Source organism: Ascaphus truei, chromosome 2 (assembly GCF_040206685.1).
Source record: "Ascaphus truei isolate aAscTru1 chromosome 2, aAscTru1.hap1, whole genome shotgun sequence".
NCBI classification, from domain to species: Eukaryota; Metazoa; Chordata; class Amphibia; order Anura; family Ascaphidae; genus Ascaphus; species Ascaphus truei.
The window spans coordinates 413,825,203-413,838,757 of NC_134484.1; the positions used below are offsets into that span (position 1 = coordinate 413,825,203).

Genomic DNA, 13,555 nt, shown 5'->3' on the forward strand with positions numbered 1-13,555 from the left:
GTTCACTATTGTTTTTATATATCTTGCTTGTAATGAGTTACCAACTATTCAGCAAAGATATTAGTGCAATGCTTCCCCTCATTTGTATAACATTTTCACCTCTGGGTTAGTCCATGAGTTGCCATGACTACATAACCACTATGTCAACAAACTATGTCAACAAATCATGTGCACCATAGCGATACGTCACTTCCGGTTTCGTATACATCAAAATTTGGTCATACCTGACCTTTGGCTATATTGTCATACTTCGTGATACCCCCCCTATGAGGTTGGAGGACGCGCAAACTAATGCTAAACTCAGCCGGTTATTAATAGTGACTCTCATATCGCGATACGTCACTTCCGGTATACCAATTGAGTCGCGTCACTTCCGGTTTACAAATTTCACACGGAGGTCCCAAATTAAGGTAATTGGGATCTCTATAAGAGGGCAAGCACAGCACACCACACTGTACTCTCCGACGAAGCGCCAGCAAGGCGTGAAACGCGTTAGAGACAGAGGTTTTTTCCTGCACCCATACCTGTCTGCACCATGATTTTCTAATAAAGAACTTTTATCTTCACCATACTGCTGCTGTCCTGTGGATCCAGTTCTTTGCTGTGCGCTGCACCTCTACATCTGTGGCTACCTGAATCATATCTAATTTATTTACCTTTCTATTCATTTTTAAAATATATATTTTCCAATATTCACGAATTTAAATAAAAATATTCAAATATTTCATAATTTAACATTTTTGGGGAGAATTTTCAATAAAAAAATGAAATCAAAAACACTGCCGATTCTTTTCAAAGTCCAGGGATTTTGCGAATATTCAAAAATTTGCTGTTTTTGTGGTGAATTACAAGATTGGCGAAAAATGTGCCTATCTCCTACTTTCTGTGTTCACAAGTTTGTGTTCATTTGTAATCCTTCAACCAATGACAACATATTCCAGGGAATGTTGATAACACTGTAGGTTGCTAGAGAAAAGTCCTCCTTGATAAAGCACTGGAAAGGTGCAAAACGCGTAGGAGGGTTCCTACACCTCCTTTGGGTGATCTTTTTCAATAAATAATTTTATTACAACTATAACCTGGCTCCCTTGGCAGTGCGCTTCTGTTTTTTACTTTTATTACATCTCCCCAATCCCCCCCCTTTTTTTTTTAAAGTAAAATGGGACGCAGGAATCCCCAGAGCTGATTCACATTAAATAAAAGTATCCCAAAATATTTACCATTAAAAATAAATGCTGACCAATAGGAGGCCGCAGCAGTCGTGAGCTGAAATGTAGCTATGGGAACATCCTAGTAAAAAAAAAACGAATAGGGGGGTGAAAAACAATTGGGCAGGGGAGACAGCAGTTTGAACTTCATCCTTGAATCACGAGGCTCATGATTCTTGTAATTATTCGCTAATCCATCGTACTGTAAGTACGTTTTTATTAATATAACACGGATAATGTTTACAGAAAATATAGAGCAAAACGGGAAATTAGATCTTAGAAGTCGGATTTTTGCTTTTCTACCATGGCCGCCAACACAAATCTTTGCCATATTAAAACATCAATGAGTGCAGTTAAAATACAAACAAAATATTATTCTAGGTAAATGTCTAAATGTTTTAGACTTTTCTGTTCTAAAATGGCCAATACAATTGTTTAATTGGGCAGTGAAATAAAGTTTGGATGTACGAGACCTGTAGGTATCAGTGCACTCGCCCTCCTTGATCTTATACGAATAATACATTTTCCCTGTGTGTTGACATTCACAGATTTGATGACGCAAGCTTACATCCTAGCTTTGCATCACTGCAAATGTCCTTTCATGCCACACATGCTTCATAAATGATTTACTAAACAAGTACAGTATTACTAGGATAATAAAACTGAGACAATAATCCAATGACATATGCCAGCATATTATAACTTTATTTACTAATGTACAATAATTCAGTTTAATCTTCTATTTTTATGGCATGAAAATACATCCTCATTGTTCGCATGGAGCTCACTCTGACGCATATAATGCTTTAAATTTATTTTGATATGATCAATATGTTTGCTTAACTTTTTCAGACTTAGACATATTTTTTTAATGTAGGAAAAGATGTTGTAATGCTTTGATTGCCTATGTACGTGGAGTCACTTTTTTATGTTCTCTGTATAATTTATTTATGCTCATGTTTTTATGGCACATTTGTGGAACATTTACACTCTTGCCATATTCCCTTATTTGCATTTTGTCGCAGTCACTAGAGCATGTAACTGCATATTATGCACATTTTATCAACAAAGCTGCGATAAGTCTGGGGTACAACGTAATGTTCCTTAAAACAGGAAAAGAGGTTACAGTATGTTCCCTGAGGTTAATGGGTACCCTCAATGCTAATTATATGCAAAAACATTGGCCGTAAGCCTAGGCTTAACATCACATTATTGTAGAATAATGTTGTGTTATCTGCCAATAACATGACAATAAGTGTGTCTTAGTGTTACTCTGATCCAGACCATGAAATAGGTTTTTAATTCAAGTAAAAAAAATAGGAGAGGACAATATCGCTATGTTAGTTAAGCCATACCTACATACCTAACTGTGGTGTTACACCCAACCAGACACTGCAAAAGCCCTATTTCAGGGTGTGGATGTGAGTAACGCCAAGTTTAGGTCTGACCTAACTAACGTGATACAAAGTCGCAGAATTAACCTTAACGGACTTCAGTTGACATGCCATGGTATGCGAATGCCTGATTATCACTAATGTCCGTTACAGTTAATGTTATGCTCTTTACAGGAGAAAACATGACTTAACATTTGGTTATTGTCCGTAATATGCCATTAGTATTAATATGATGTTAAGATAGCTTTGTGGATTTGGGCCCATGGATCAGTCCCTGCCTACTACTTCTGTGTGTGTTCTAATTGTAGTAACTATAAACACTGTTCTTATAAATGCATTTAAAAATACATCGACCAATCTGCTAATGTGAAAATCTGTATTAGATTGCAGAAACTCTGTACTTAAGTATGCTTTGAAATGTATTTTCTTTTTTTCTTCCCTCAGCAATACACTGTCCCAGATTTTTTTAAACGATGCTAAGCCTTAACTCACCTTTAGTGCCATTCAAGTGAATGGTCCTCAAGAAGCACTAAGGCTTACCACTGCTCAGTAAATTGAAACCTGTGTACTAGAAAAAAAAGGTATAATTTCAAAGAAATCTCATGCAGAAAAAAAAGATTATTTGAATGCAAATGCGTTTAATCCAGGGCTAAAGGAAAATTACTAGGAATGGCACTGAAATACTGTTGTATTTATTTCAATATTGACCACGGTTTTCTACTACATTTCTTTATTGAAAGCTCGATGCATTTTTTTTTTTTGCAGTTTAAATATAAATGAATTTGCATTGGGTTTCAACACACATTTCCTACATCGACTTACTTATCTGTTAGCTATTGATTTAATATAATGTACAGTAACCAGAAGAACGTTGGAGAGGATAAATGGGTAGAATTGCAAGACAGCAACAGATTGCCCTGAGTTTGTCTTTTGACCCTTTCCTCTGTGGTAGAAATTCATTGAAGATTGGCATGTCACTAGACCAGACCATCCGATTTTAGGCAAATGAAAATAGGTACCTTAGTTCCATGGTCAATCCAGGATAGAGGATCTTTATAGTGAGCACCTACCATTGGAGGCACCTGGACACATTTAATTTACTTAATGTAAAGATAACATTACCAATAAAACATTTACTTGTATGTACTTACAAGTTGTTTTGTTTTTTTAAATGTGTTATTAATCATCAAGTTGCTGTAAAGTAACAAAGATTTGTTGTTTTTACACTGTACAATATAAACAAAGATTTTTGATATGCACAGAACAGAAAAACTAGGCAAAGTAGAGTATCTACTAAATCGGTACAATTGGACTATATGACTTCATATAAGGTGAAGATTTCCTAATATGCTTTTCCTTCCAGTTTTCTTTTCCTTTTTTTTTAAAGTTGTGTACTGCTTCCAGATGATTATTTTGTGTGTGCTTTTAACCTAATGTTTTTCAGCTTCCCATCTGATCATTTTACCTGATTTGTCTGTATATAGCTATAGACTTAGATGCCACTGGCTTAGACGCAGAAGAAATTGAAATTCCAGCAACCCACCGCTCCCCTAAACCCAGTGCAAACAGTGTAACGTCACCCCACTCCAAAGAGAAAAGAATGCCTTTTTTTAAGAAGGTAACGGCAGCTTCCAGCATACCGTGCGTCGAGTGCTCCCCGTCACATTGCAAGTCCTGTTTAACGTCTCTGTGCTTTGAGCAGTCAATAACACGCATGCCTTGTTGTTCTTTGTTTCTTTTCCATGCTGCTTGTAGCTAAACAGAAGCAAAAATCGGTAAGTTTGCATAGACATCGACTACATCTATCTTGCCATGGGCATCGTAAGCATTAGTAGCCGCAGTTTATACAATGCTAACCATCATTGAGTGGTATGACTAATTGACCGTACATTATAAAAAGGATTAACGGCTGTCAGTTAAAGCATCATAGCAATTATTGCCTCACTCCTTTTATTAATGGAAAAATTCACCCCGCTGGGGATATCGTTTACCTGGTGTAGAAGGTAAATATGGACGATCCCATAGTACACTGGTGTAGTGCATGCTTCGCCTACCTCTTTTGTCTTCACTCATCTTCTTCTTTGTCCTCGTAATATTTTTACTTCAATCTATTTTTAACATACACTAGCCCAGGGAGGACCAACTTCAGTCATTAAGGGCCACCAACCGGTTAGGTTTTCAGGATATCCTTGCTTCAGCACAGATGGCTCAATCAATGACTGAAGCAGGGATACCCTGAAAACTTGACCTGTTGGTGGCCCTTGAGGACTGACTTTGGCCACCCCTGCACTAGACTTGAATTAGTAAGTGAGCTGCTAAGCTCATGTTAAACACATTGGAAATATTTCATTTAGCCAGTATTTAAACTTCTAATCCACTAGGTGCAAACTTTGCTGATGAGCACGACCAGTGGAAAACTGCAGACTTGTTTTGGCCGTTTACTGTGAGTTTCTCCTGTTGTCATATATAACTTCTCTCCCAATGTTCTTGCTTTCATAATTAGTCTTCTTCAAGGTCAACGCAACTGCATGATCTATTAAAACAAAAAAGAATGTTGCTCTTGCCATCCTGTCCATGATTGAAGTATATAACAGCTTCAATTGTAATCTCTCACTTCACCAAGACTAGACAAGCTGTCAAATATGCATTATGTCTTCAAGTAACATTCAACTAATAGAAATACATATTTAGTTCCTACTTGAAATACACAGTTTGGTACAGAATTTAAAACATCACAATCATATCTGCTACAGAAACGTTCCATATCTGTAATGGCAGAAAAAAAAAGCATGCAAATTATTGATTGCAACAATATATTGCTAAACTGCATTATCCAAAAATGCTTGTATTGACTTTGTCTGTATTTACTTTTTTCATTCTCAAAAGAATAGAGAGAGTGTGAAGTAGTTAACCAACATGTGTAAGTGCCTTTATTATAGATGGCAAACGTGATTAGCTGGAAAGCCTTCACGTGATACCAGCTGTGAAATGCAGTTTACATATAATATTGATTGTCAGATGCTATGTCAATCCATGTACCAAAAAATACATAAATGAAGCTCACCAACGCTTCAGATGTTTACTTTTCAATGAATGTTTGCATCTGGTCAAAGCTGCAGCTTTGTTCATTTGTATATAGCTAGAATATTTAGTTGATGCTAGTTCCTTTCATGATAGCTCATGGTATTATATATTTTTGTGCTTGAAGAAACATTGAGTCGTCTTATGCACCTAAATCGTATTTGTAAATATTTCAAAGTCCCCATCTAGGATGAAACCTCAATTATTATTTTTTAATTGTAAATAAATGGGGCATAAATTAAACTTTAAATTACTGATTTAATAGTATTAGCTTAGGTAAGGAAATTAAAGCCCTAATTAAATATATGATAAAAATGTGCTGAGAAAGAACTAGGAGTGCTGTCTGTTGATTAGACTTTTATTTGTTCAAATAGTCTAAATATGAGTTTCTTCTTGTGGCTAGTCTGCACTGCAAATTATTTGCAAATATGCTTTTGCAGATTCTTCTTTTCTTCCATTCACATTTAACTATACATTCTAGTATCAAATCTTCTCAACCTTCTAAAGGTAGCGAAACATGTACTGCAGCCGTAAACCAGAACACAGAGTTTAAAATGCTAGTAAATGGTAACAACAATCATGACTTATAGAAAAATATCAAATGCATTATCAATGGGTTGGAAAATGCATTCCATTGCATTAAGTGGTATAGTACCTTTACTATTTTTTTTGGAGATGTATAATGTACACAATGAGCCATGATAGCCAGAGACAGGTTAGATCAGGGGTAGCCAACTCCAGTCCTCAAGGGCCACCAACAGGTCAGGCTTGAGGAATATCTCTGCTTCAGTACAGGTAGCTCAATCAGAGGCTCAGTGGAGACTGAAGCAGGGATATCCTGAAAAGCTACCCATTTGGTAGACTGGTGTTGGCCACCCCTGGTTTAAATTAGTATGCGCAGTAGTTGGCATTCCATTGTAAACAAGCTTTTCAAGTAAATGAAACAGATCAATCTGTATATTTTGTTGTTCCCGCATGGGGTATTATTGTACTGTCCTTACTTTTTTTCCGCCCATCAGACTGTCCCATAATACAGTACGGCAATCATTAAAAATACGTGAATGTCTCGGAGTTTGCTTTTTTGAAAGATTTTCTGGGCATTTGTCACAAAGGCTTCCACGCCAATGTAGTTTTTATATTGGCCCTTTCTGCTATAAATGTTGCGAATTTTGCAACATTCGTCAGGAGTGTCTTTCTGAGAGCGAGGACTCGATCATGAATGGATCTCCACCAATTGAAGTGTATTTATTTCTCCTTCTCTCTTTTCTTCTCTTCCTCTTTCACTCTATTCCTTCCTTTCTCTCCTTCCTCTTTCTTTCGCTCACATAAATGGGGATTTCTTTTCTTTGAGAAAGACACTCCAGGTAAATATTTGAAAATGTTGATTTCGCAACATTTTTGCCAAGCGGAGACAGTGTAATATTCACCAGTTTCACAAATGGATGCACACGTTTGGCACAACTCTCGCTATCACCGGTCCGCCCCAAGAATAAATGGGCTTCAAAAAATCAGCCCCTCTCAAAAAATATTAAGTTAGGAAATTCAGTCATTCCGTTTTGTGTGATCTCATGATGAAGCTTTTAAATATTGTATTTAAAAAAAATAAAAAAAATAAAAGCTTAATGCAACATTTGTTTTAATATGTAAAACAACTGCTGCAAGTGTATGGAGTTGATTTCCAAATGAAAGCACTGTATAAATCAGCTGTTTACTGCTCATGATGCCAGTTACATGGCAAGTGCCCAACATGGACTAGACTAGTAGATGACATTGTTGCTTTTTGTGTGTTAATAACATTTTCTGCTGACATTATACTGTTTGTCTGTCTCCCTGTTTTTACTTAACCATTATTATTTGTGTTGTGTTAATCTGTGATTTATATATTTTGTTTAAAGTGCTGTAAAATACTAACCATTGTGTTAGAATGTTTAGTAGAAATCTCTGTTTACAACCAATCTTTTCCCCTTATCTGGCCATGTGGTCAATAATACTGTATGAGGTCTGTGATGTCCTTTTATGTAAATTAACTTGAACAATAAAAAACAAACAATTATTTTTTTTATGCATTAAAGGAGCAATCCAAGCAGGAACATTTTCTTTGCGTTTAGAAAAAAAAATGTAACATGGAATTGAAGCAGAGGGTTTCCGGGGCTGAGCCCCATTCCTGGGACCTCCTGCTTCCAGAGATACTTGCCTCTGAAGGGGGTGCTTTTTACATGTCACGGCTTCCTATTCGGTGTGGGAGCGTTGAGAGAGGCCATTACATGAACCCCAGTTAGCGAGCCAAAGCAGCTACCAGCACCCACTACGGAGGTAAGTATCCCTGGAAGCAGGGGATTCCCGGTGCTGAAATTAATGGGGTTCAGCTCCGAAGACCCCCTGCTTCAATGCGATGTAAAAATAAATAGATAATTCGCCTGCTTGGGATGCCTCTTTAAAAAAATTATGGGTTTTTTTTAACTGATGACTGTGTTAAAGATCCCACCTGCAATTTTAATGGAAGTAGAAGGCCCTTTAGTGTTGAATGTGATAAAAAAAATCTGTTCATATGACAATTACAATAGATGTATACCATTTTTTGGATTAGTAAATTGGACACCATTCTCATGATTACAAATCAAACCCCAACTTTAAGACAGACCCTTTTATATAAATTTCCATTCATAGTAGTATGTTAGATCAGGGTGCTGCAAATAAAACAAAAAGTTCTAATTAGGATTAAGGTAACTGTATACTTTGCCATATGGGCGAAGTTAATCAGAGGTATCTTTAAAACCTGGCCTGACCTTTTTGGCATTCCTTGAGCTTGGAACACCTTGTACAGATGCAGCGGCCATTATTTTTAACAAATCCCGCGGTGTATACCTCGGAATACCCATGTCATGGCGCGGGATTGCTTCCAACCGTACCGCCTTAAGACGCGAGTGTAGGCAAGTGCAGAAAATGGCATTTTAGTGTTCTGGCTTTTAAACACCTGATATTCACACAGTAGCACAGTAGCACAGTACTGTACACATTACAATTCATTCATTTCATTGCATTTAATTGCACACAATCTATGAAATTCAAACTAAGCAACCGCGATAAACTTGTGTGCCTGGGGCGATTGGTCGCGTTCATGCCGCGTGGAGTACAGCAGCACACACGAAAACGGCGCCGTGGTTTCTTAAAATAATGGCCGCTGCATCTGTATAAGACTAAACATTTCCTTGACCTACAGTTCTCCATTTTCTGATTGTGTGGTGATACACAAATTATCTTTCTTGGTTTTATGAAGTCGTGACTGGCATCAACTACCAACTTGACCTCCAACTTTCTTTTTTATCATGTTCAAAATCACAGTTGGCCTTCTATCCAGCATCTATTAACAATTGCCCCAAATAAATGAGACAAGATGCATCACTTATATGATATGAGATATATAATCTGTGAAATGTTTGCAACTTTCAAAAATGTATTTAATGAATACAGCCAAACAAAACTTCTCGAACACGTAGCAAACAAATCGACTCATTAAGGGGAAGATAGTCTTTTTATGTATTTTACCTATATTTGATTTTAAAAGATACAAAAGTAAAGTGAATATGAATGCTGAATTCCCTTTGTCTTTGTACAGACAGAGCACATCCCTCCCTATGACGTAGTGCCTTCTATGAGACCTGTAGTTCTAGTGGGGCCTTCTTTAAAAGGATATGAGGTAAGACACACGAATACTACATACACATGTAGCAGAATGGAGTTGTTGGAACATAAACAATTAATTTTGATAGTCTTTAGTTTTAGCATAAGAAGATAAAGGAAAATATTATTTCCTTCTCAAACTCAAATTAGTCTTTTTTTTCTCTCTCTTCTTATCAGTGATTCTTTCTGTCATTAGTTTTAAAAACACTATTACCTTAAGTAGATTCTCTCTTGCCACTCTTCCATTCAATTGTTGGCGTTTAGTTTCCTAAACCAAGGGTCCATTTTCCCCATATCATGTGCCATGTAAAAAACAAAACAACTGCAGGTTATATACACAATGACTTTGTGTTTTGATATGATAACATTATTTGTATAGTATTAATCAATTTTTTGGTAATACTGTGATTAACACTTCCGGATAAATATTTGTTTAGGAGTCTAATTTTGACACGCTGTTCAGATTATAAAAGTAAAGTGCCATGTAATGTATTGTTAATAGTTTTGCTTTTTTTTTTCTGGTCATAGGTGACAGACATGATGCAAAAAGCATTATTTGATTTTTTAAAACACAGATTTGAAGGGCGGTAAGTGCAAAGTTATTGTACAGTACTGTATATGTAAATTGCAGAATTACTGCCTAATCTCCAATATGTTTACAGTGGTTTTCCTATCAGTCCTACAGTATATCATAGTACAGTACATGTTGTGGATTCACACAAGTTTTGTTGAATGCGTCCTTACATATGACAAACTGATTTGCCATTTACAGTAGTAGAGCTGTACCTGGCTTGGTGCAAACTGTGGCCATATCTAAACAGATGGCCCGTGTGTCTTATAGGGATAGATACTGTTTCTATATGATACTCGTATTTATCAAACACAAGGGACTCACAAAATGAAAACAAAAAGTAGAAATAACTAATCTGCCAAATATATTTCAATGTGTATCAACTTTAAAAATGTAAGAGACTTCCCCTCAAGTTTCCCTCTTTTTTTAACCAAATTTGTGAGGGCTTTTCTGAAATCACTGGACCAGAAAGGGTTAACCTGGCAAAACAAATTCATTAATTAATCTCTACATTTTTTTCTTGAAAAGCCATGAGACCCCTTAGAATGTGTTCCATAGATGAATTTACCTTTTTTGTTTACATCATCAATCCCTTAAATAAAACCACATGAGCATATTGGTACCATTGTTTTTTTTTTGGCGTTATAGTAACCGTGCTGTTGAGCTTGAGTCGTATACATCATAACATTCTGTTTCGGTGTCAGAGGGATCTGCAGTGTGTTTAGTGATAATCCAGCAACGAAGGGGTTACCTTCATAAGAAAACTGTCATATTTGTTCACTTTTTTTTTTTTCCACTGGCTGATCAACATTCCCAAAAGGTTTGGCATAGCTGTAGTGTTCTGAGTCAGTGCTCATGCTGTTCTGGAGTATATCAGGTAGAATACATTTGACCGGTTGCCAGGGAAAAAAGCACTGCTACTTAAAACAAATGTTAGTATTTTATCCACGTTTTGAAACTAACACTCATTACAACCGTCAGTTAAGTTTCCATTCAAAAGTAAATGTATGTACAGTATGTATGTATTTATATAGCGCCATTAATGTACATGGTGCTTCACAGCAGTAATACACACGACAATCATATATATATTTTTTCTTCTCATAACTATGGGTTATTTTGTTCAATCCTTCAGCCAAAACATGTCAAGCTTGCAACCACGTCAAGGTTAGACTCTATCAGCAGGTTCAGACAGTACCAATTTTAGAAGAGAACTAAATAAATGCATCATATTGGATGTGCATTGGGGTTTTGCGTACTGCTGTATATTTGAGGTCACTTTCCCAGTAGCACTCCTATTGTCACAATGAAATATATACATGTATAATACTGTGGGTCTATATTTTAAGCTTGCTTAGATTGTGTATCTCCCTGTATAAAGCTACCACTTTTTTAGAAGGCTTAGTTAGGACAGAATTACATGGCACTGCAGAATAGTGGAGACGAGGACTGGTAACTTTAGGCCATTCCTGTGCAATGCAAGGTATGATTCAATACAAAAGTGCATCTAAACAGATTAATTCTGATCAACTATTCATTTTCGACCCGTTCTTTTTAGCTCTGATTTGCTGAGGCTCCAAAGCTCTTGTCTGTTGGTCCTTCTATCACTACTTTGAGAGAGAGATATTTCGGTCCTCACAGAGGGACCTTTCTCAAGGCACTCCCTTTTAGTGTAGGGATATATATGTATAATTATTGATAAAGCACCAACACATTTCACAACACGGTACAATGGGGGAACAAGATTCTATAACTTGCATAAACCGAATGGCATACCAAATTATGACAAACGAAGGCAAACAGATACAGGTAATGAGGGCCCTGCTTGTGAGACCTTACAATCTCACGGGAATAAGGTGCAAAGTTGAAACAAAAGGTAAAATGGCTGCTCATTGTGGGACTGAGTGTGCCTCAGGATGGTTTGGTCCAGCCGCATGGATTATTCCATTAAGGTTTGGGGGATGTGGATGTTAGGGGGTGTCAGATGTCATGGAATTTGTTCCACCCACACTGCTGGTCCCAATGGGGTTAGGGGCTGTGTATGTTAAGGGGATGCAGAAAGGTTTCCTTAAAAAGGTGAGAGTTTTCAGGGAGCTTTTAAAGCTGCAGTTCAGTCTTTTTTTTTTTTTTTTTTACATTTATTTTTTTACTTCAATAGTTTCATGTGTGCAATCTCTAATTAGCTAAAGAACTGTATAGCTGCAGGTCAATTTGTTCTCCATGTATTGATAGGTCGAAATTTGGTGACATATTAAAAGCTGGGATTTGTTTATAATCTGCTTGTCTGTCAGTGGAAGCTCATGAATATTCATGAGCATTTATGCACTGACATGTGCAAGAGGGAGGGCAGGGCTGACAAAGGGGTGTGCCAGGGCTTGTGACAGGACATGAAGGGGCAGTGCCTTAGCAAATGGCTGTTAAAATAGAATACAAGAAAATTGGTCTTTCAAATTTGTTTTTTTAAAAACAGAAAATGCTAAAAGTATTTTTTCTTACTACAGAACTGATTTATTAAAAAAAAAACACATGCAGGATATTGACTGAACTGCGGCTTTAAATGTCTGAAAGCTGGGGGAAAGTCTGATGGTGCATTGCAAAGAATTCCAAAGAAAGGGTGCAGCATGGGAGACATGTTGTAGAGAGAGGAGGTAATAAGGGAGCAGAAGCGTAGGTCATGTGCAGAACAGAGAGGGCATTTACGATAGCATTTGGAGATGAGGGCTTAGAAGTAAAGGGTTGCAGCATCATTGAGAGTTTTCGAAGTCAGATCTAGGATTTAATTCTAGAGCAGGGGTAGGCAACTCCAGTCCCCAAGTGTCACCGACAAACCTGGTTTTAAGTATATCCCTGCTTTAGCAAAGATGGCTCAATCAAAAAATCTCAGCCACTTATTGAGCCACCTGGCCTGTTGGTGGCACTTGAAGATGGAAGTTGGCTTCCCCTGTTCTAGAGGATAAAGGGAGCCAGTGTAGGGATTTGCATAGTGGAGCAGTGACGGAGGCAGATGAGTCTGGCAGCAGATTTTGGATGGATTGAAGGGGGACAGTTGGATGAAGGGGATGACATCTAGGAGAAGATTGCAGTAGTCAAGGTGGGACAAGATGTGTGAATTAGGATTTTAGTTGTCATGAGAGAGAAGAGTGTGTATTCTTTCGATGGTGAAGATAGCAGGGATTGAATGTGAGGAATGAGAGGGCAGAGTGAAGGATAAATCCTGTGCAGCGAGCTTGAGGTGTTGAGATTCTGATATTCTTGACAATGAGCGAGAGTGTGGGCGCATGGGTGACAGTGGAAAGGGGATAAGATAAGTAGTTCTGTTATGGACATGTTAAGCTTCATGTGAAAGTGGGAATCTAGGAGGTGATTGCAGTGAGATAGTTGGTGACCCGACATTCGAGTGGGGGAAAGTTAGGGGAGGAGCGGTAGATGTGGGTGTGAGATGATTGAGATGATATTGAAAGACAAAAGATTGTATTAGTTCAACAAGAGGAAAGGTATAGAGTGAGAAGAGCTGAGGGCACTTGTTGGACCCCAACGGAAAATGGAAGTGAAGAGGAAGAGATAACAGAGAAAGAAATACTGAAGGAGCGGTTGGATAGTTAGAACGTGAACCAGGAGAG

General features: G+C 37.4%; 1 protein-coding gene across 8 annotated transcripts in view; it reads left to right on the forward strand.

Moving 5' to 3' along the window:
- CACNB2 (calcium voltage-gated channel auxiliary subunit beta 2) overlaps positions 1 to 13,555 on the forward strand; it is a 358,339-nt gene that overhangs the window by 311,407 nt on the left and 33,377 nt on the right. For 6 of the 8 annotated variants that reach the window (XM_075587515.1, XM_075587521.1, XM_075587516.1 and 3 more), the window contains 3 exons: positions 4,087 to 4,220; positions 9,300 to 9,380; positions 9,893 to 9,951. In XM_075587515.1, coding sequence (XP_075443630.1) covers positions 4,087 to 4,220; positions 9,300 to 9,380; positions 9,893 to 9,951 — 274 coding nt within the window. Of the gene's footprint in view, positions 1 to 4,086; positions 4,221 to 4,357; positions 4,378 to 9,299; positions 9,381 to 9,892; positions 9,952 to 13,555 lie in introns of all 8 variants that reach the window. The other 2 variants (XM_075587519.1, XM_075587523.1) reach the window with 1 other exon arrangement.